This window comes from Elephas maximus, chromosome 11, assembly GCF_024166365.1.
Source record: "Elephas maximus indicus isolate mEleMax1 chromosome 11, mEleMax1 primary haplotype, whole genome shotgun sequence".
Classification (NCBI taxonomy): Eukaryota; Metazoa; Chordata; class Mammalia; order Proboscidea; family Elephantidae; genus Elephas; species Elephas maximus.
This window is the reverse complement of record NC_064829.1, coordinates 41,374,139-41,398,688: the sequence shown is the minus strand read 5'-3', so window position 1 is coordinate 41,398,688 and position 24,550 is coordinate 41,374,139. Positions and strand designations below refer to the sequence as shown.

At 40.8% G+C, this 24,550-nt stretch overlaps 1 protein-coding gene across 1 annotated transcript in view; it reads right to left on the bottom strand.

The window, feature by feature from the left end:
- Positions 1 to 1,270: 1,270 nt before the first annotated feature.
- ASXL3 (ASXL transcriptional regulator 3) overlaps positions 1,271 to 24,550 on the bottom strand; it is a 220,263-nt gene continuing 196,983 nt past the window's right edge. The window contains 5 exon segments of the mRNA XM_049900833.1: positions 1,271 to 2,219; positions 2,221 to 5,291; positions 8,325 to 10,272; positions 14,522 to 14,627; positions 16,870 to 16,966. Of these exon segments, the coding sequence (XP_049756790.1) occupies positions 1,559 to 2,219; positions 2,221 to 5,291; positions 8,325 to 10,272; positions 14,522 to 14,627; positions 16,870 to 16,966 (5,883 nt within the window). The 3' untranslated portion in view covers positions 1,271 to 1,558.

Here is a 24,550-nt window from a genome sequence, read left to right as displayed (position 1 = left end):
AAGTTAAAAGGGCATGGTTTTTGTTTTCTTTCATCTTCCCACAGTGTGCATGTGCTTTTGAACTTGCTTTAGGGAACAGGGCCTCCTGAACTACAGCTGGTTTCCGGCTGATGGTGGCCAAAGTATATGGAAAGTCGCTAAAATACTCAACACTCGGGCTTTACTGGATAAACACTGACGATAGTTGTAAGATGCAGTATCCCTTTTTCAAAAGCAGTTCCAACTCCCCCTGAATATGAAGAATGCATTGAACGGACCTGAGGAAAAAAATAAAATAAGCAATTCCTAGAACAATTATTAAAATGAGGGCTATTTTCAGAGTCAAATATATTTATATAGACCATAAATCATGAGAAAAAAAGTGTTCAAAAGAAGGTCAACACTTTAGCCTTCTGTAGTCCCTTTTATCATCAATGACACTGTAAAAAAGAGGTGGCCAACCTCTACAAAGGCCAGAACACACTGGTGTCATCAAAAAAGGGCTACAGTAACCTCCCTCCAAATTTTAATATCTAGTAATTATATCAGAATGAACAAAATGGTCTAATATTTACATTACCAGCCTATTTATATATTTCTTGCATATATAGCATTTTATTTCTGTTTGTTTTTCATTTTAGGCATTTCTTTTTCACAATTGCTCTTAAAAGCATATGGGCCTACCACTCTCCATTGGCCAACGATCTTACATTATCAGGTGATAAAGGGCCAGAACCGGATGACTGGACTTGAGGCCCACGTTACAATTTCAAGTCTAAGACACACTTTACTACACTGCACATACAAAAACCCAGGGCAGAGCCAGATATTCTGTCACAGTCTGTAACAGCAGAGGGAAGAAAAATAATGACAGTGGGTTTCAATAATATACCTCCTTTAATGTATCATCTTCTATGATATGAGTAAACACAAGGAATCATACATTTAAATCAGATTCCCCTTTCCAAGGAGAATTTAATCAGGGTGGTAAAGGCAGGTCCGGGAGAGTCCATTGTGACAACTCTTGCTGTAACAGCTAATCTATAGACGACTGCAAAATCACCTTCGATCACTTTGACCATTGTCTTTCTACATCAGCATTTCTGGTTATTATAAAGTAAAATTTTCCTTTTCCTGGCTACAACCACCAACCAGTTGCCATGGAGGCACTTCTGGGTGGACTCGAACCTCAACTTTTTGGTTAGCAGCCGAACGTATTAACCATTTACACCACCCAAGGGCATCTACCTACACCTAGGCAAAAAAAAAAAAAAAAAAAGGAATTGGGCAGTGACCTGTTGGGCAGTGACCTGTATACACATGGTCCGAAACTTCCGGAAGCTGGGGAACGGCAACTGAATTTGTAAAAGGCATGCTGCTGAACCATTCGGTTGGGATGCACCCTCCCCTCTACAAGGAATGCAAGAGAACAATAATCCCATGGAGCAAAGAGAACATGCTACAAACTAAAATAAATTAGCATGACATAAAACACCAAGTTATTCAATTTGTTGTTGCTGATGCCGCTTGGCTTTTCCGTGGTCAAAAGGGATACTGCATCTTTCACTTAACTTAGCTCTTATCGTACAACCAGGCAAGCTACACAGAGTTTTGAAGGCCCTATGCAGTCGTCATGGCAGAAGGCCCCACAGCCTCTGCACACAATCATGGCTTTCAGCCGGCAAGAGCATTTCAGTTCCAACTCCTCGGCGTTGTTGCTGTCGGCAAAGTTCTGGACAGGCATCTGAGTGTTCTGACCAGGCAGGCCCGTGGCAGGATTGGCGCCACTTCCCAAAATCCCAATGGACTTTTCAATTGCTGATGCTGCCCTTTTGAAGCTCGTGCTACCAAAGTGTATTGTGGGGTAATTTCCACAGAGCTGCTGCTGTTGCTGCACCTGCATTTTCTGAGCAGTTAATTGGGTAAAAGGCTTTTGCGGCTCAGAAAGCAAATAGGAAGAGAAATCTGCATTTTTTAGAGCAAATGCTTTCAACTGTTCTTTCATTTCATTCTGGTCATAGGAAACTTGTTTCATGCCCAGTTCGCAGCTGCTGCTTAAGCCTTCCTCAAAAGAAAGAGGTTCCGATTTGATATTGCTACATATGCCTGCAGACTGTGGCCAACTAAGTCTTTTAGTGGTTTCCATGGTAACTGGTGGCTGTTTTTGATCGGCCAGGACTTCTGCATTAGGAAGAGGTGGAGGTAGTGGAGGTGGTGGTGGGGGCGGTGGGGGTAGAGCCAGGGGGGGGAGGGGGAGGGGGAGGGGGAGGTGGCGGGGGTGGGGGATGCACGAGTGCTTTGTTTGGCATTGCGTGTGCGGCGCCCCCCACGTCATCGCCTTCTTTGATGGGTATGCTGGGAGATAACATGTTGGCTAACCTTAGCTGGTGAGGTGCTGAAGAAACACCGACCTCTCCCAATCCCTTCTGTTCAAGATGCCTGTTGAAGGCAAACGCACTGCAGCCCGCTGGGGTCTTGGAAGAGGCCTGTAACAGGGCTGCAGTAGGCATGGGGCCCCTTGCAGCCATAGGCATTTGGTAAAACTGCTGTCTGTGTGAGGTAGCAGCTTCAGGGTGGAAGCTGCCATTCTTGTCAACATGAAATAGGTTCTGCTGGAAGCTACAGGAGGGGAGCAGCCGCTTCTGCTGTTTGACCTCAGGGCTGTGGGCAATTCGGTTTTGCGCCGAGTGCTTGTTGAGCCACTCTTGTTTAAATGGCTGGCTGTGTCCTAGCTGGTTCATGCTGGAGTTTACGACACAAGGCACCCCTTTCACATCTGGGTCCACCAACAGCTTCCCTGGTTCACATTTGATTTGAGCGTGTTCCCCAACAGTCCTGGCCACCCTCTTTTTGGGGTGGTTTTCTCGCTTTCTCATCTGGAGTGGTGCAAGAGTTCCCGCCAAGTAGCCCTTACCATCTGGATTTGGAGAGCTGGATGGCATTTCCACAATGTTCCTCTCTGGTGCTGTTTTACCCACTGAGGTAGTTTGAAGAGGCAAAGGAAGCCTGTTAATTTCGAGCTTGGCTCCCAGTCTGGGCTGCGGCAACACTTTTTCCAAAGGCAGGTTGCCCTGTAGTAACTGTGTCACCAGCGGATTGTTAGCCTCCACGGATGACAGACGGCAGCTTGTGCTCCCTGTGCTAGGAACCCTTTTCAGGGTGTCTGTAGCCAAGGAAATTGCCTCTTCCATGGAGCTGGAGCTGGAGCTGGAGCTGGAAGCCTTTGTGTTCTGTGTTTGCTGCACACCAGAGGTTACCTCTGTCACTGGAGGTGGCAGCTCAGGTCCAGGAAAGTCTTCAGTGTCCATTCTGAAGCCCTTGTCCACTTCATGAGGTTCGGATTTTACAGGGAGTGTGACATTTGTTATAAGATTCCTGGTGTGAAGTTCTGGCACGTGGGAGTAGCTGGCGTGTTCGGTTTTGATAGTCTTTGGACAGCTCTGTTCTAGATATTCTTTCTGTTTACTTGAACCCGAGTGGCTAACCAGAGGCTGTCCCGTGTTCCTCATTCCATCATCATTCCAGCAAATCCGGTTGCCTGGGTTATACTGATTGCTACAGGTTGTGTCTGCTTCACTTTTGAAAGTAGCTGGGCCACATGTCTGCTCAGGAAAGCTACGACTAGGCACAGGTACCTCGTTCAATTTGTCTGGGACAACAAGGGGTAATTCTTGGAGACTTGTGCAGGTGGCCTGCAAGGCTTTACAGTCTTGTTTTGCTGCAGAGGCAGCAATGAAACTGGAACCATGATCTATGCTTTCATTTGCAACTGGCTCGGGCCTACTAATAACTGACACCTGGGGACATGCCATGGGTTGTATGGGTGCCTCTGTCCTCACTGACCTGCTCTGGAGGTTCAAGCTGGCTTCTGCACTTTCAATGGAGACAGTCAGAGACAAACTGGAGGTCAGAGTGGTGCTGTGGTCCACGATGACTTTACACGGGATTGATCTGTTAATGGTTGCTGGTGCAAAGCCCCCTGGTGGTTGCTGAGGTTTTCCAGAATTATCTGCTCTGGTTTGAGGCCCTGCATTTTTGTCCAAGCTTTCAGCACTTAACTTGGGAGGATTACCATAAGAGTTTATCGTGAACATGTTCCCAGTAAACATTGCAATGGGTGGGCGTGCAACCAGAGAGTCTGTGACTGCGACGGAGTCACTGCAGCTGAGGGCCGCTCTCACAGTGGTACCCATGGATATGGTGGCCTGGTCTTCACTCCCAGGTATGGCTATCTTCTCAGAAGGAAATCGGTTGTTAATTCCTGTTGGGGGAATCAAGACAGAGCTAGTGGAGAGATGGTTTGGCAAATTATTTCCAAGAGAGGGAGTTGGCACAGAGGTGTATGGACTGGAGACTAAGCTACTAGCACTGCTGCTCGATATCAGCAACTGCTTTTCATCCACAGAGCTCGATATGCTTGAGCTCTCCGTAGCGGCTGGAATGGGAGTATTTTCAACACATTTTGGTATAATGGCTATGCATGGAGTGTCAGCTGCCTGGATGGTTTTTAACATGCTTATATTACAAGCAGAAATGGTAGTGTTTGCGCTGTCAACAGACATTAAAACAGAGGATTTATCGACAGAACCCACAAAGGGATGTTCTTTAATTGTTCCAGACATAGCAGTGCTGCAGACAGACACGGGGACAGAGTTTTTATTAAAAAGCATGGGCACACTGCTATTTTCAGAAGAGGTAGATGAAACAATTTTCTCAGATAAATGTGACACAGGTATATTGTCGTCAGAACTATGCACAGATGAGTCAGTGGCAGTTTCTGGAGCTTTAGGTGGGTTAAGAGACTGCTGTAATACAGTGGTGGTCTCCCGGAGGTGCACTGACTTGTTGTTGGGAGATCTGCAGTTTGGATTAACAATAATGACACCAGTTGAACCTTCAATTTTTGGTTCTGGAGTAGAAGAGACTTCTAAGTTTGGAAGCCCTTCCTTGGAGCTGAGCTGGGGCAACCGAGCCTCTTTAGTGGTCTGAAAGAGGTGGGCTCGGGCTTGATGCTTGGCGAAGAGCTTAGCCTTTGTCTGCTCTTTGATATGTGCCAGAGTTCTTGCTTTTCCACCTTCTCCTGGGCTCCCCATGGCTCCAGAGACGATGCTTGCGGCAGCGGCTACAGCGGCGGCAGCAGCAGCCTCTCGCTGAGCCCTTGCTTGCTGGGCACGGGCCTTGATATCTGCGAGGGTCCTGGCTCCCGTGTTCCTCCCACCACTCATGGATGTGCTAGTGGATGCTCGGGACTCTGGTTTAGAGATGGGTTGGCTCTTGATAATAAAAGGTGGTCCAATTTTGGAAAGCTGGATCTAAAGGAAGGGGAGAACGAAAACATGAAGTGTTTCGTATGCAATTACAAAGGAGGCGTGTAGAATGTGCTAATGCAAGGGCAAGGACTGGCTGCATTTGCTAATACTGTGGAACGAACTACCCGTATGTCCCCGAAGGAGCTTTTAGGGTATAAAGCAACAATAAATGTAGCACGGATGTGAAAATTAAGTTTTTAATCTGTTTTTAATCTATAAAAACTTCAACCGGTGACTTCTTTTGGCAGGGAAATGAAGAACCCTTTTAATGCCTATATAAAAGCAAACAAAGTGAATGCTTCCTAAAATGATGTGAGCTGTTTTAAAAAGACAGTTTTTAAATTATTGTTCTTGCTGGCTTGAAACGTTGGGGTGGGGCCTTAACTCGACTTGAGTTTTACCTTAGTTTGGTCCAAAGAAAAAAGCCCTGGCCAAGAAGTCAGGCAGCTAGAATTCTCATCCTGGATTTACACAAAGGAGCTTTGTGATCCTTCTCAAAGAACTGTGTACCTCAGTTTCTCCTAGCACCACACTGGGCCAGGGACTGTATGGTTTTTGTGTATTCCCACACCACCTCACACACTGCCCTACACCTTTATAATAAGTACACAGTAAAAGTTCGTAAACTCAGCTGTAAAATAAAACTTTTCTGGTCTATTTCCTTCACAGAGCTGTTATAAAGATGAAATGAGACTATATTTGTGAGAGTGCTTGGATTCCCAAAAGGATTTTACCATTAAGTTTTCATAAAAATAAGGGTTCTGTCCCTAAGAGAGTATGGGTTGTCCAGTTTCTTCTGGCACTGATAATCCACAACTTGATGAATTAGCTCAATGACACAACCCACACTGTTACCTACTCATGCAAATGAAGACACCCATAGAGTCACGGTTATAAAACTCATGACCAAACTCATGAGACCCAACAATGAAAATCAGGTCCCAGGGCTGTGACGCTTTAGTCACTAACAACATTCTTAGAGCCATAGATTTGTAGAGCTGGAAGGGATCTGATTAAAACCTCTCACTTGACAGTTAAAAACACTTGAGTGTATATAGTCGTCTCCCCTGGGGTCATGTAACTCAATTCAGTGCTGTTTACATGTACTACGATTTCTTTTCTCCCCCTAGGAAAAGCTTTCACTACAGAGCTTATATCTTCTCTTCTTAACACATGAATATTTACATTATCGTCACCTGACACACATTACAGGATCACATCAATTTAGAATTATGCTTGGAGAGTCTGACAGATGTAATTATCTTCCTGAGCTAACCCAGTTCTCATTTTCAAACTGCTTGTAAAGTCTCTCTTCTAACCCAAAGCCTTCTAAGAAAAGATGAATTTAGTGAGAAGGATTCGCTTTTCCCTGTTAAATATTTTCCTTAGTCTAAAAAGTTAAAAACAATTAAAAAACTTAAAACTGGATATATTTAAGCAAGAACTTAAAAGCCAAGCAACCATCAAATATACCTATAGTCTCTCTCTCACCTACCTACCTTCTCACTCACCTACCCAACTACCCATCTATCTATCGTCTGTCTTTAAATAAAATGCATGTAACTTTGAAAATAGGCTTTTGACATAGAAAAATTAGGCTGGTGTATTTAAAAATATTTCTTATAAAAAACAGATTTATATTTTTCTTTCCATTGCTTCAGAAATTAGAATGCATAGTAGGTTTTTGGTTGAAGTTTAATGTTCATCTTTTAGATCTTTATTCAGCAGGGAGTGTTTTATTAAGTAGAATAACTATGACCATACTCTTACAAGTCTATCTTGTAGAGTTCAGGAGACACCTACAAAAAGTAGATTTCAGAGCATAGCCAAATTAGCGAAAGAGAGTAAGAAAATAGGTTGAATACATTTAGGCTCCTAGACCAATACTATAACGGAATAACCAATTTTTATTTTAGAACAAAATAAGTGGACTTAGATAAAAGCATCACATGTATGCAAATTAACTGTTGTTGTTAGGTGCATCAAGTGGGTTCAGACTCAGAGCAACCCGCGTAAACAACAGAACAAAACACTGCCCAGTCCTGCACCATCTTCACCATCTTTGCTATGCTTGAGCCCACTGTTGCAGCCACTGTGTCAATCCATCTCATTGAGGGCTTTCCTCTTTTTCGCTAACCATCCACCTTACCACACATGATGTCCTTCTCCAGGGACTGGAAATCCTAATGGGTAGGATTTCTCAAAATACTAAACTGAGGGATTCTCTTTAATTAACCTTAATTTTGAATTCACTTAGGCAGAGCCAATTTACAGAAAAGGTGTGTTTTCCAAGAGTTAAAATCTACCTGAAATCAACTTTAAGTATATAAATTGGAATATCTATCTACAGGGATTTAATATTTTTGTGAAGTTAAAGACCTCTTTACTATCTTGGGAATACAATGACAGGATTTGTATATTTATACGTCTACAGCATTTTCCCTCAGGGTTTGCAAAGCAATTTCATTGGTTTATTCAAGAATTATTAATGAGGTCCTGCTCTAAGCCAGGTCCTCTCTGCTAGGCAACAGTGGTGTTCACTGCTTGTTGGATAATGAATGAATGATATGTACCTTCATGTCTCTAGTGCAAGCCTCTGACTTTTGACTATTTCTTTCTCTAGTCCCGCTGAACTTTTATAAGATACTGAGTTATCTTTCCAGTTTCCCTGAGTTTATGTAGGTTTCTGTCCTAAACTTTGGAATCCCCAGTGTCTCAGCGTCCTGAAAGCTCCTCAAGACTCTAGTGTCCTCTCCCCAAATCTTAGTCCTTAATCACTGATGTCTAAACACATATACATATCTGATCTTCTCATATGAGTTCAATGCACAGTCTTAAAAAGATCATTTAATATTAGGCTGCATAATGGTAGGATTATATATAAACTGACTTTATATATATATATCTACATCTATATATATAAAACCTGGATGAAAACTACTTTAATATTGAAAAATTAAGTACTTAATCACATAAAACAATCACATTGACTAGGAAAAACCTATCTATCAAATCACACTTTTCTTAATGCCATACCTTGAGAGGTGGAACCCTGGGCTCCTCTCTTGGAGGCTGTTCTTTCTCAGGTGGGCTGCTAGATGATACGTTACGGGTTGACTGATCATCTTCTATCCTAGCTCTCTTTTCCTTACAGATTCCAAAGCTGTGCTGCTCTGCAGTTTTCCTTTTTGATATTTCTGACTCTCTACTTTCATTTCTTGTCCCGTCGGGTGACATGGAGGGCTCTGATGACTTGGAAGTATGTGAGGTCTCCAATCGATTCTGCATGCTTCCTTGCTTATGTGTTTTATTTCTAGGGCCTTCTGAAAACGAAGTCTTATCCACTGACGAAGGATATGGCTTGTCCTGTAATTTAGCTGATGGAAGCTCACTTCCTTTACTCTCTGCCTCTTCAGAAAAGACAGATAATTCCAATGGTGAGGACACTCCTTTCTTTTCTGTTCTTTGCAGGACACTATGACTTGTAGCTTTTATCATATCTGGAGAAGGAAGTTCTGGGATAGGAGGGTAGGGCTTCTCAGTTTCGGCATATGATTTACAAGGCTGCTGATTCAGGGTCTTATTGTGCAATTCTTCAAGTGGAAACGCTTCAGGAGCAATGGAAGAAGAACCCATTTTGACAGGTTCAGGAGAATGTGATAGAGTCTTCTGCTGAGAAAGAAGGCTCTCTCCCAAGGGTTTGGCTGGGACAGAAACTTCATCTCTCTGTGTGGAGAGTGGTTCTTCAGACATGGAAGGTGACTTTCTTTGTTGATGCACCATTCTTTCGCTCAGGGAAGAATTAGAAATTGGAGAGGTTTCTGCAGGAAGTGGCAAACTGGATACAAATGTGGTCTCAGATGTGAGAAGCATGGACGACACTGAAGAAGGTTCTGATGTCAAAGGTAAATCAGACATCGGTGATGTCTCTGATGTCAGAGGTAAGTTGGATACTGGGGATGCTTCTGACGTTAAAGGCAAGCTGGACATAAGAGATGCTTCTGATATCTCCGGTGAAGTGGATATTGGAGATATTTCTGACATCAAAGATGCATGGAGGTTTTCATCAGTGGGCTTTCTCTGATTACACGTATCTGTATTTTCAGTGCTGGACACCTCAGAACAAAATGCTGTCTCGAGGGAGGCTGGAGTACATGACCCTTCTGAAGTGGATTGGGTCTCCCCACCTGGGGATGTCAGGCTGGGACAGGCTCCTTCTGGGCTCTCAGAAGACAAGGAAGTATCAGATATGCCAGCATTTTCAGAAAGCTGTTCATCAGGATCACTCTGTAGTTCCATATCTACCGCAGTTCCTTCATTTGGAAATTGCCCTTCTAAAGAAGATGACCCTGTTTGTATTTCTGAAGTATTGGTCTCTATTGCAGTTTCTGGCTCCTTAGGTTCTATGTCTCTGAAGTGAGTCACAGATGAAGTGGAAGGTACAAGAGAGTCGCAGATTTCTACCTGATCAATAACAACTGACATTTCTTCCTGGGGAGATTCTGGTTTCTCTTCCACCTTAATTTCAATATGCGGCAAAGTTTCTAAAACATCATTCATCATAACACAGGATTCCAAGTTATCTTCAGGAGGTAAGATTTGGGACTCTTCATGGGAGTTGTTTGTACTTTCAGACTCCTCAGAAAATTCAGGTATTGTCCTGTGATTTTCATCCTGGCATTCACAGATACTAGTCTCCACCTCTTCTGCAATTTCCTCCTGAATCACAGATTCTTCAGGGATCAAGATATCCTCTGATTCAGAATCCGCCATTACATCTTTCACCGGAATCTCTACCATAGGACAAAGTGTGGCACAGAAACCAGGCTCTGGGGAAAGCAGGCTTTTCAGCTGATGCTCTTCCGAGGGTGTCTGTGCAGAAGAGCCTGAGAGACCAGAGGTCCCACCTGAGGAACTGCTTTCAGCTCCATCGTTGTTTGGTCCGGAAGCGAGCTTCCCAGATTCCTCTCTCGACATGCCCAACCTGGACAAAATTAGAGATATTAAGTGATGGCTCAATCACGAATCATGAAAAGCACAACTTGAACCACTCACAAATATGGCCTTCAATAGAATGAATGCATCTCATTCATTTTATAATCACTAAGTGGGTTTGAAGTAGCATGTTTATTGAGACTAGTTTATGATTTAATTCCTCCACTGCTTTTACAATTATAACCAATAAAAAGGAAAAGATTTTTTATTGTGTAAGCAAGGAAATATGAGCCTTATCAAGTGATAATAAGAGGAACAAGTAAAATTACTTTAAATTGACTAAACAAGCCAAACTTTCTGCGTTTGCTTTTGTTGGTGTCAAGAAACTAAATGCTAGCATGGGAACATTCCATAAATGGCAAGTTACATACTATAAATATTTTAAAAATATAGACAAAAAAGCAAAAGAATGTATAAGATCTAAAATTTCATAAAAGTCAAAAAAGTAGAAAGATCCTTATAACAGAAATTTATATGGTGTTTAGAGGATGCAAATTGACCAAGATTGATAGAAAATGAATGTGTTATAAAATTCTGATATTGAAATGACTTCCAAAGATTAAGATCTTTTAAACCAATCTGAGAGATACTACTCAATCACCTTATTTTTAACATCTGAGTGTCTAACTTAAGACAAAAATTGCACTAAAGAATAAAAACATATTTGGGGTCATCAAAGTTGATTTTACCAATTTAGCTTTGTGGGAGTGAGGCAAGACTTTTAAATTATTTCACGTAGATTTCTAACTATGAAGATATTTCATACAAGATGACAGAAATATATATATATATATACCAAAACCAAACCAAACACAGTGCTGTCGAGTCAATTCTGACTCATAGTGACCCTATAAGACAGAGTAGAACTGCCCCGTAGAGTTTCCAAGGAGCGCCTGGCGGATTTGGACTGCCAACCCTTTGGTTAGCAGCCACGTAACCACTATGCCACCAGGGTTTCCATATATATACACACATATATCAAGACATAATCCACCCTAATGTTCAGGTCGTAAGGCAAAGCTAATCAGAGTTACGAATCCAGGCTATTGTAAATGAATATTTTCCTTTGTACTAAATTACAGCTTCAGCATCAGATGGTAGAGAAATATGTTATTCTCAATGAAGTTAAATTAAGCACAGGCTATGAGAAAAAGAAGCAGAAAAGAGAACATTTCCAGGGAAAGAAATATACTTAAATGAAGAAATTTAGCTATAATGGCAATGATGCAGGAAATATCTAGTGATATTTACTTTTATTTTTCACTTGAACAAAATCTTCAAAATGAGAGGGAAATAAAATTGAATAACACTATTTGGATATTTGATCACAGCCTTCTTTACTAAAATTCAAGAGATTCTGAAACCACAGAAGATACCGCCTTCATTAGTCTTTTTCGTTTAAGTTACCTCAAGATGAGTTCAAACTATACTAGAGTTGTTAATTATACTGTACAGAGAAGAACAAAAATTTACAGATAAATTTAAAGAAGAATACTCAGCTAGAAATAAAGTCCCTTGGGGTTAAGTCAAGTGGAGATTCTTAATAACTTAGCCTAGTATCAAGGATCACTGTTGGCTAAAGTGCTGCTGGTTCACTAATAAAGCTATTATTAAAGATATGTATGGATAAGGATATTATTACTTACATAGTACATGTAAAACACTATAAAATATGCCCATGTCAACATTTTATTATTTTCATGGGAAAAGTGATTTAAGACGGCATAAAGCATAGAAGGAAGATACTCACAGACCACCACACGCCACACAAAGGAAAACCTGAGCTCCAGAAATCTAGACCTCAAATGAACAGTTCAATGCTGAGTTAGCATATACATGGGTAATCTCTCAGTAACTAAAAAGAATACAGAGCAATACTATATCATAAGCAGACTAAACCAATAAAAGCAATAATAAAAATCTCAAATAAATAGCAACAACACTCTTGGAAAAACTTAGAACAATGAAAGGCATATGGTGTCATAACTGAAGTTGTTGGACGCAAAGAAAACACCCTCACACATCAGGGGAATGCCGTTAATCAAGGAATAACAAAACCCAAAGGGCTTTGAAATGAAAACAAAACCCAAAAGGCATTTGAAATGTCCAAAATTCATCTGTCACCCAAAATTAACCAGAGATAGAAAAGGACAAGAGAGAAGGTCAGTGATGTAAGGGGAAAGAAACTATATCGATCAACTAGAACAAGAAAAGAATCAAGTAGAAGGCCTTTTCGTATTCAGAGCATGGTGATGGTAGTAGGGAACCATGCTGACTCATAGTTTACTCCAGGGCAGGAGCCTTTACCCTGATATCATGGGAGTCTGTTAAGCCCTCAAATTTCATGCAAAAAAGACAGTATATGTGCATGTATGTGTGTGCATATGTGTGCATGTCCATGTGAGAGAGAGAGACATACAGAGAGAGAGAAAGGAGAGAACGATTTTTCTGAGAAGGATTTGCAGGATTAAGAACCTGAGCAAGTTACTTGGTTTCACTGTGTAAACCTGGATAGATTACTTAGCTTCACTGTACCTCAGTGTCCTAATCTTTTTTTTTTTTTCAATAAGAATAATGATATCTACTGTACAGGACTGTTGGGAGGATTAAATGAAATAATGTTTGCAAAGCCATTAGAAATATATCAGAGACAGAGTATGCTCAATAATTATTTGTTGAATGAAGGAAAGTTCTCTGTAACGTATGGTGCCTAGAATGTAGGCTCCCTGACAGCAGAGCCTTGGAAGACCTACAGAAAACTGTACCTCCAGCATCTAGAGCAGTGTCTGTCATGGAGATGTTGGATAAATATTGTTGAATTAATAAAGGAACAGGTCCATCACTCAACAAAAGTTAAGGACCTATATGCTCTGGACGTAACTCAGTTATGCTTCTGCCGTTACTGAAAAGAGTGCTTCCAATGTTCCATTTCACAGACAAAAGGAGAGGGAGTGCTCCTGAGTGTCGTCAAGGTGTCTTCCAGGATTTCTAATCCTGCTGGGCCTCAGCAGGACCTGGAAAGTTCCACAAATACACATGCCTAGCTTCAATTCCTAGAGATTTTCAGTCAGCATGTTTGGGATAGGCTTCAGATATCTGTATGTATTTTTCAAAGCTCCAATGAGGATTTTGATGAAGGCAGGCTTGGGTAATACCACTAGTAACGATATTTAAAGACAAGATCAATCACTTGTATTTATTTATGTGTATGCAGGGGTCTTGGGACAGCCATTAAAGACAAGCCCGTGCTTGAGAGTGGTGCTATTGAGGACAATTCACCAAAAGCTAGCCTACTCTGCATAAACAGTCTGTCAGTCATCTGATTCTTTTTCATGAGGAGCTCTCATGTGAGACTCCTTCTGGCATGTTTTTCTCCATTTACAGGGGAAATTCTGTGGAATTAGTTCAAGTAGCACAGATTTTGTTACCCACAAACACTTGAGTGTCTTTATGCAAAACAACAACTCTCAAACACTAATTGTGTAATGTAGGCATTAAAACACAAATTTCCCTACTAAGTAAGAGAATCTAAAGCTAAGGTCATTAAACCCCTCCTTTCTTGAATCCGACTGTCTGTGAGACTCTATTTCTGCCTAAGCAGAGTGTGTCTCTGCTAACCACAAAGCAAAGGTAAAGTTACTTTCAGTCTGATTCAGTCACTACCACACTTACGTGCAGTTGGTATTAACTTAAAAAGGAAACGCACATATACCCACACTAATAAAAATAATATATTAAAACATGTTACACCTGAAGAAAAGGCGGATACAGGAATAAAACCCCAGGCTCTCCCAAAAGCAAAGACTTAACACTGATTAAAACGTACATGCACAATCAACATTTTCTGAAAAAAGTGAAGGTAAAAGGTGTGCTTAAAGCTACTTATCTTGGAAGTATTCACTAATGAAAATGCTCGGATTAAGAAACAGGAAAATTTCACTAAAATTTACTTACAAAAACCAAAATTGACTTCTACAGCATTTCACGTGCTATTTTCAGTCCAAAATGAATTTTTATGGGCAAGTTATAAACCCTTTGAAAATGTTTTTTTTTTTTTTTTTTAAATTTAAGTGCTGATATGCCACTATAATTTTATCCACAATTTCTTACACGGAGGGACTATTGCCTTTTATCACAGGTTTATTAAGTTTTACAGCATATGAGTGTCCTGTGTGAAGCAGAGAATTGCATTTTCATTTCCTTCTAAAAGAAATGAGAAAAAATGGTCTAGTACTTACTTTTCTCCATAAAATCTTTCAAAGAATTTTTCTTTCCAAGGTTCTGTTTTCTTTTCCTTCTCAATTTCTTGCCTTATTCGCAACTGCATTTCTGGGGTAAACTCTCCTAGAAAGAAAATGCTAATATATTGAGTAAAAGTAGTCACATTTTTTTTTTCCAATTAAAGAATAACATGTAACTAATTTGACTCAACTTTTGTGGCCATTGAAGAAATGATGAATACTGATAATGTTTCTACAACTTCTCTTTTCATCAACATCCCTCAAAGTCATTTAGTTATAGATGGACTCTCTAATAGTCAGCAAAGGCACTGAGTACTAGGAGCTGCAAGTAAAAAACTGTATATTCACTGTCCTCAAGAAGATAGGTCTGGTGGGAGAAAAGGCACACTTAACCAGTTAGCACTGAGCTAATTCCAACTCATAGGGGCCATGTGTGTCAGAGTAGAACTGTGCTCCATAGAGCTTTCAATGGCTGATTTTTCAGAAGTAGATTGCCAGGCCTTTCTTCTGAGGTGCCTCTGTATGAACCTGAACCTGCAACCTTTTGGTTTACAGCCAAGTGCATTAGCCATTAGCAGGGCTGACTACAATACAATCTCAAAAGCCCTGTACAGGCCATAGCAACCAATTTAGTGAAAGTATAGAAGGTAAAGAACTTAATTCTGCCTAAGCAGATTTAGGAGGATCACATATAGGAGCTGATTCTTGAACTAGCTTTTGAAGGATGATCAGGCTTTCGTAAAGTATTTAAATGATAAGGCACAGAGATAAGGATATGTATATTATGTTCTTTTGAGTGGTCAGCTGTGAGTAGAATATAGGGTATGAGATGAAATGGGAAAGGTAGGCTGAGACTCATTCCCCAACGCATGTTCCACAGAGAGTTCTGAATTTTTTTCTATAGGAGGTAGAGGGGGTAATGGTGGCTTTTGCTGAGGGAAGAATATGGTTAGGTAAATAGCTCAGAAAAATAGGTCTGACAACAGGGTGAAGATATTGGAGGACTCCAGCTATGAGGCCATTGAACAATACAGATGAGAGATGGGAGGTTATGATCAGACTGGTAGCAGTAGCAATATGGAAAATGAGTCGGATTCGTGGCACAATTAACACCTCATGGCCACCTAGACTTGAAGTGAAAGATTAACAGTAACATCAAGGTTTCAAACTGAGGAACTGCGAGGACAGTGGGGACTTTAATAGAATGACAAAGCAGAGGGAGAGTAGATATGGAAGGGAAGACACCAAAACCAAACCCACTGCCTTCGAATCGATTCTGACTCATAGCAACCCTATATGACAGAGTAGAGCTGCCCCATAGAGTTTCTGAGGAGCACCTGGAGGACTCGAAATGCTGACCGGAGCACTTGAGCACTATGCCACCATTGATTCCAAAGGGAAGATAGTGAGTTTTATACTGGGCATTTTGGTTTTAAGGTGCCTGATATGAGTAGGCATTTGTAAATACAGCATGGAGAAGAGGTTAAAGCCAGATTTCAAAGTTTCTGGCACATGAAGGATAGCTGAAACCAAGGTGGTGAATGAGACTGTTCAGAGAATATGTATAACTGCAAAAGAAAATGGCAGAGAAGAGAATGCTGGGGACATCAACATTTACCATCAGAAGATTCCTGACAAAACTTGAGAAAGGGCTGTCAGAAACGTAGCGGCAGCAAACAATTTAAAAGACATTATGAATGTCTAAGGGTAGATGGTTTCAAGCTGGATGAAGTAAAACCAAATGTGATACTGGAGAAGAAATATGGAATGTAAGGACTGAGAAGAGGAAAATGGACTCAGCCATTAGAAAGATTCTCTAGGAGGGATATTTCAGTTTTGGATCATGAGACCACACTAGACTGTAAAAATCTGGGGAGTGGATAGGGGGTAAAACTGTGGTAGCATGGTGTACCCTTTATACTTAGCATGGAGTACTTTCAATACTTTTTAATCTTTCAAGAAATTTGGTGACTAAAGGCAGGATAAGGTGAAGTTGTGGCTTTGGGGGACAGATTTATTAATAGAAGTTTCTTTAGGCTCCAGAACACTTGACAGATTACATAATAGATCAAACACTGTAATTTAAATTACCATTACAAAGAAAATCTTGCTATATCAATTTTTTAAATTAAATCCCAGATAATGTCACCCTTCAAATATATCCACATGACATCAAAACTGCCAAGTATAACAAAAGAACTAATGAAGTCATTTGGAATAGGATTTAAGGTTTCACTGAATTAAAACTTCAGGGGAAAAATAATTTGAAATCAAAGAAAGGTGTAAAGCTCAGTACAGTATTTGTGCTCAAATATGTCAAATAATAATAGAAGATAGAAATTTACCTTCTGCCAGCCGCTGTTTCCACCCTTGTGCTGCATAGGCGAAGAATTCATTATTTAGAGCTGAAGTACTGAGGCGTAAAATCCCATCACTTCCCATCTAGAAAATAAGCCGACAAAACCAAGATGTCATCAGGAACAATTCAGGGCAAAAGTACACTCGGAAGAAGCAAAAACTGAGTGGTCGGTGTGTGATAAGACAGGAAGTTTGGGGTAGAAGGGAAGGCAGGGAAGTAATCCAACAAACTATGAATCTCCTAGTATGAAACCTGAGTCACTTACAGTGACTATTACAATGACAAAACAAGTCAAGCTGAAGGAAATATGTATGAGCTATTCCCACTATTGGTAGTGAGTGTAATAAACCAAAGTGATTTAATCAGAAACGTTTTATATCTTTATCATTTCAGTATGCCTAAAGTGATAATCTAGTGATAACCCAACCCAGAAATGTTGGCAGTTCCAACCCACCCAGAGGCACCTTGGAAGACAAGCCTGGTGATCTGCTTCTGAAAGGTCAAAGCCTTGAAAACCCTTTGGAGCACTTCTGCTCTACATACCTGGGGTTGCCTTGAGTCAGAATCAACCCAATGGCAACTAACAACAAAGTGATGATGAATTAAAAATTTATATATATATATATTTAAACTTTTAGATTTTTTAAATTAAATTTTCTTTAAAGTCTGCGAAAGCTAACGAAATTCCATTTGATCGCTCAGATTCTTCTGTCTGAGGTTTAGACAACAAGAAGTTTGGAAACACATTAAAACATTATACTACACTGATATACATACCCCTCTTCTGCTCTTCACACTCTCTTTGGGTGCACAAATACCGAAGTACACAACAGTGTTAAATATTCATGCTAACGTTTGCCCTCAAACGTAATTTTTAAAAACTCATATATGGAAAAGACTCAGACATCGTCAAATGGATGTTTTTAATTATTTAATTATAATTAAAATTATTTACTTAACATCATTAAGTAATTCTGTGTGTATCGTGCAAATTTACATTATTGTGTAACTAATGCATCCTCTGTGTGCATGCATTTTGCTTGCTGAGGTAGAGAACAGAAAGAAACAGATTGTTGCCCTTGACTGGCTTCCTATCTAGCTGGGGAGTGAAGATAAAACACAAAAAGTTCAACAAAACCAAGATTAGGTGAGTAGGTTGGAACTGAGAGAATGAGAGGTGCAAAAACGAAAAGCTGGGGGAAGAGATCAAGGAGGACTCAAGTGGTTAGAAGAACTTGATATAGGAAGTAGAGGTGGCAAAGTCATGAGAGGCTGACAGGATTTGGACTAGAGATTATGATTAGGGAATAAATCATATAGTATACTGTCGGAGAACATGAACTTCATTATAAAGGGAGGACATCATAAAGTATCAGTAACTAGACAATTCACAAATAAGTGAGGATGCCTGAGTCTGGTACTCAAGGGCCTGGAATTTTCAAAGATTTTCTCTTACTCCCACATACATACTTCAGATATCCTAAGCTCTAGTTACTCAATGTTACGGACCACACCATGTCCCCCCAAATAAGAGTTGGAATCCTAAACCCTATACCAGAGGCTGTAATCCCCTTTTGGGATAGGAATTTCTTTGTTTTGTGAATGAGGTCATACCAGCGCAGGGTAAGTCCTAATCACTTCTGAGTCATAAAAATGCAGATTAGACACAGAAGCAAACACAAACTGGGAAAGACAGAAGCACACGCAAGGACCACTAAGGAATTGAGGAATGCCAGGACTATGAAAGCTGAGACAAAACCGTCACCCAGAGTTGACACAGAGCACCTCCCCCTATGGCCAGCACTCTGAATTCAGAGTTTCAGCCTCCTAAAATGTGAGAAAATAAATTTTGGTTCTTTAAAGCCACATACTTGTGGTTTTTCTGTTAGAGCAGCACTGGATAACTAAGACACTAATGGTTCCCTGAAAACACAATCAAGAGATTTCTTACTCTCACATTTCTACCCATTTACAATCTGCTCTACATTCCATATTCACCCACTGAAATGATAGCCCTCTTTTCAAATTTAACTCCAAGTTTTTGTGAATGCCATCACTGAGGAATGAGGGAGAATATTGAATCTAAAAGGGAATACTATTCATTGCAGCACTGTTTACAATAGCAAAAAAATGGAAGCAACCAAGGTGCCCATCAACAGATGAATGGATAAATTATGGTATAGTCACACAATGGAATACTACGCATCGATACAGGAAAATAATGAATCCATGAAACATTTCATAACATGGAGGAATCTGGAAGGCATTATGCTGAGTGAAATTAGTCAGTTGCAAAAGGGCAAATATTGTATGAGACCACTGTTATAAGAACTCGAGAAATAGTTTAAACAGAGAAGAAAATATTCTTTGATGGTTACGAGAGTAGGGAGGGAGGGAGGAAGAGGGGTATTCGCTAATTAGATAGCAGACAAGAACCATTTTAGGTGAAGGAAAAGACAACATGCAATACAGGACGGGTCAGCACAACTGGACTAAACCAAAAGCAAAGGAGTTTCCTGAATAAACTGAATGCTTCATAGGCCAGCGTAGCAGGGGCAGGGGTCTGGGGACCAGGGTTTCATGGGACATCTAGGTCACCTGGCTTAATAAAATCTATTAAGAAAACATTCTGCATTCCACTTTGGAGAGTGGCGTCTGGGGTCTTAAATGCTAGCAAGCGGCCATCTAAGATGCATCAGTTGGTCTCAACCCACTTGGAGCAAAGGAGAATGAAGAACACCAAAGACACAAGGTAATTATGAGCCCAAGAGACAAAAAGGGCCACATAAACCAGAGACTACATCAGCCTGAGACCAGAACTAGGTGGGGCCTGGCTACAATCGATGACTGCCCTGACAGGAACACAACAGAGAACCCCTGAGGGAGCAGGAGAGTAGTGGGATGCAGACCCCAAATTCTCATTAAAAGTCCAGACTTAATGGTCTGACTGAGACCAGAGGGATCCCAGAGATCATGGTCCCTAGACCTTCTGTTGGCCCAAGACTGGAACCATTCCCAAAGCCAACTCTTCAGACAGGTATTGGACTGGACTATAAGACAGAAAATGATACTGATGAGGAGTGTGTTTCTTGGATCAAGTAAACACATGAGACTATGCGGGCAGCTCCTCTCTGGAGGGGAGATGAGAGGGCAGAGGGGGTCAGAGACTGGCTGAATGGACACGAAAATACAGAGTGGAGGAATGAGTGTGCTGTCTCATTAGGGGGAGAGCAACTAGGAGTATATAGCAAAAAAATATAGCAAGGTGTATATAAATTTTTGTATGAGAGACTGACTTGATTTGTAAACTTTCACTTAAAGCGCAATAACAATTAAGAAAAATGTTAATGAAGCTGTTAGGAAAAGGAAAAAAAAGGAGGAGGGGATACTATACAAGCTACTCTGAACTGGATAATGGCCAGTCAAACCAAAAAAAAGGAAGACATTGAAGACGATGTGAGGTACGCTAATGTGGGTATCATGTCATCTACGGGGAGGGCACAGATTTGGGATGCTGAGTTTCATCATCTAAGAAGATACTGGTGACCATGCAAATACTCAATACACCTAGAAATTTCCAGACCAGGTGCCATTCACTGAATGATTGTTTATTCCCTCATAGTTATTTCACCTTTAGTCAACAGGTTTTTAAGTCACTCATATGTACTTGTATGGGTGCTGGCAATACTGTGGCAATAAAGAAAAAGCCCCTGCCCTTATACCCTACACATATTTTATATATAACAGATGTTTCTGGGCCTTGTATATCCTTTCTGCCCACCTGACCTGAGCACAGCTGTGGTGTAGTTATATGCACCATGCCAGTGTCTCACCTTAAGGGCTTACACAGTTCCAAGATGTGAATGGATAAATGTTCCAGTCTTCCCATGCTTTGATGAGACAACTCTAGGACACGATCCTCAGGATGCACTGAACCGAAGGATGATATATGGTGCTATGTCCTCAGTGGCTACAATGCATGGGTCTGGGAATCAGCCGGTAGGATGAATGAACCTTTGTTCCCAGTGACTTTCACACTGTGCTTCTTTTCCCCACCACTGCAGGCTCTGTGGCACTAAAAGTCCAGGTTTCGGATGGGGGAATCACTTCTACAAGGGCAGGGTTTCTCAATCATGGCACAGTTGTGGCCAGATAATTCTTTGTTGTGAGGGCATGTCTTATGCACAAGAGGGTGTTTAACAGCATCCCTGACCCCCACCCACTCAATACCAAATAGCAACCCCCTTCCCAGATGTGACAACTAAAAATATCTCCAAACACTTACAAATGTCCCCTTGGGGGTAAAATTCTCCCCAGTTGAGATCCACTGCATTAGGGGACATATCGTAAGTAAAGTTCTGCCTAATTACTTGGCACTCCTCATGTTGGTAGACCAGCAAGCAAAGAGAGGAGTTAACTAGACGGGTGGGATGTTCAGTGGTAATGATCGTGGGGAAACAGAATTGCTGCTACATCATGGGGATAGAGCGTAGGATGTTGGGAATGTTCAGGATTCACGAGGGCATCTCTTATGCTTCCATGCCTGGTGTTAACAGTGAATATAGATTGCGGCAACAATGGCCTGTAAGGGAAAAGAAGCCAAGGGCTCAGGCCCCTCAGTGATGAAAAGTCTGGGTCACTCCAGCAGGCAAACCAGCACAAGTGCTGGCCAAGGATGAGAAAAATCAGAAATGAGTTTCAGATGGAGGGAAATAAGGAACCTCAATCACCGCCTTAAGGCCAGCTCGAGATTAGTGGAGCCAGTAGCTGGTCCATTAACCCCTTGTTATAAGTCATCGTTATCTATTTCCCCAAGATATGGTGACCATCCACCCCTTTAAGAGTTAGCAACCGAGTGGACTTCATATGAGGTACAACAGGATCTGAGTGGTAGAAAAGGTAAACTGTACCAGACATGTGAGATGCTCTGTTCCGTATCACGTAGCCCATGTGAGAACAGAGCAGATAGGGTAAACAGCACAATGCACTTGTGTTGCACAAGCATAGAACACTTTAGAAGTTTCTCAGAAGCACGAAGGTCTTTGAGGGGTCATGTGACTGCGGCCTGGAAATGCAAAGAGTTTGGTCTTGGGGGCAACTCACAACCCATGCATGAAAGATAAAGGTCTGTGGATAAATGCCTCACCCTCCTGTTAGCCTTCTGAGGTGCAATTCTGTGGTTCATGCTACACAATTTCTCAGAGGGTCTTCAGTAGAATTTAGCCCCAGTTGCCCAGAAGTTTCCCCCCCAAATCTTACATCATCTAATCCCTGGCTTCTGCTTTCAGTCTACCTACACTCAAATTCTTATTTTCAGGCTCTGTTTCGGAGAAAAGTGGTAAGGGGAGGGAGAGGATCCTAAATAAGATACCAAAGCTAGGCAGTTTGGGCTTTATCCTGTACAAGGAGTAGACCAGTGAATGTGTCATAAGGTGAACATGAGTCCTGAAAAACAAGCCAAAAAAACCTATTGCCGTCAAGTTGATTCCAACTCCTGTAGGGTTTTCAAGGAGTGTCTGGTGGATTTGAACCACTGACCTTTTGGTTAGCAGCTGCAGCTCTTAACCACTACACCACCAGGGCTTAAACTGACAAGAGGCTCCAGGTTACTGGCTCTACTAACGTTCCCCCTACAACTTACCCCAGCATTACTTATCTTTTTCAATGTGTGCTATGATGGGAAAAAGTTGGAAAGCACTGCTCTAGGTAATCAGAAACCACTAAAAATTTTTAACCATGGGAAAAGGCTAGAAAAATTTATGTTTAAAAAAATGATTATGATAGCTGCATAAAGGACAGACTGGGGAAGAAAAAATCAATACAGAGACATTACCCGCAAAAGTACTGGAATATTTCAGGAAGAAATTATAAAATAAATGCAAATTTGAAATACAACTGGGTGAAGGTCCTCAGGGTTGAGGAGGTAAAAGCACTGGAAGAGCATTTTAGGAAACACTAAAATTGCTCAGGATGAAACTGGGAGGTGAAGTGGATGGAAAAGATGGTAGACCTTTGAGTACTAGTCTTCAACGACTGTCATCAAGGAGGGCTAGCAAAGACAAAGGAAATAAGGAAAAGACAGTCCCATCTGAATGATGGAAGTCTGAAATTTATCTGCAAATCCAATGTCTGTCATTATACTTCAGGAACATTCATAGGAAAGCAACTTCACTTAGAAGACTAAAAGGAAAGAGGCATTCTTTTTGCATATAGGTTTTAACGAGAACTAGTAATTGGAAGGCACATATTTAAGTGTTGCCTATGGAGTCCTGCTGGTGCAGTGCTTAAGAGGTTGGCTGCTAACCAAAAGGTCACCAGTTCAAATCCACCAGCTGCTCCATAGAAACCCTATGAGGCAGTTCTACTCTGTCCTACAGGGTCACTATGAGTTGGAATCAACTCAACAGCAACAGGTTTGGTTTTTTGGTTAAGTGTAAGGCAAGTTCTCCGAAGAGGCAAAGGAATTTGTTTACTACGGAGCTCAGTTATAGAAGGCACAGTGTGAAAGGTTAGAATTATTCTACATTTGAGGATTTGTGCAGTGTCTTAGAAATTTCTACAGTCCATGCAGTGCCCAGGACACTGCAGATACTCCATAAATGTTTATTGCACTGTACTTGCTTTGTATAGTGAAAGATTTAACATTTAACTCCAGTAACTAGTCAAATAAACAGTTGAAGTGGGAAGAATAATACGCAGGATTTTAATTTTGTGTATTCTGCCAGGCCAGGGGCATGATTAGTTATTAATTGAAATTTCAGCATAATTTTAAGACACAAAGAAACACCAGATCTAGATTAACTCTGACAGATTCTGATGATTTTAGGGCATGAAAATGCCTGGCACTATGACATAAACACATTAAAAAATATAGAAGCTAACCCTGGAGGAAAATGCTTTTCTTTTAAAACAGAAAAATAATATTTTTTGCCAGATTCCCAGCCCATATGAGACAGCATAATTAAACACTAGGGCTAAATTCGGCTTAGGAAATGCATGCCAATAAAATCGTTGTAAAATACACTGTTAATTTTATGGCCTTTAAGAAATACTGTCCAAAAGAGCTAACATTTTAATGAGCTAGAACAATAAATATTTCTGAAAGGTTTATTTATTTATGTATTTATTGCTGAGCTATCAATTCCTGTTTTGATTGGCCACAGTAGAAATGCTCATTCCCCAAATCCCCTCTTTTATTATAAAGTGTCTTAACTAAATTATTGATGGCTTATGCTTCCTCTATAATTGAGAGGAGAAAAACCCTAATCATAAGGATTGTTTTCTTAATGGGACTCAAAGGGAAATAAATATTACTAAGAAAATGTATTCATACAGAAAACCCTTGATAAAGCTTTAAACTCTTTATCGATAGGTATATCATTTACCTTTGGTACTGATTATATTAGCGTAAATTTTATGGGATGGATGTCAGTGGAATTCAAAGGGTTAAATAAGCTTGGTTGGTACTTGCACACCATCCAAAGTTTGAAGTTTCTATGATATTAATTCAGTACAAGAATATATCTACATTTAGTAATAACCCTTTAAAGTTCTATTGTATTCTTTATCACCTTTTTCTTATTTTGTGTTTCTTGGGAGTGATTCAGAATGCTTGGTACGTGGGCTGCAGAAAGGAATAGTGAGAAAAGTGTGCTGGAGAGTTGGAA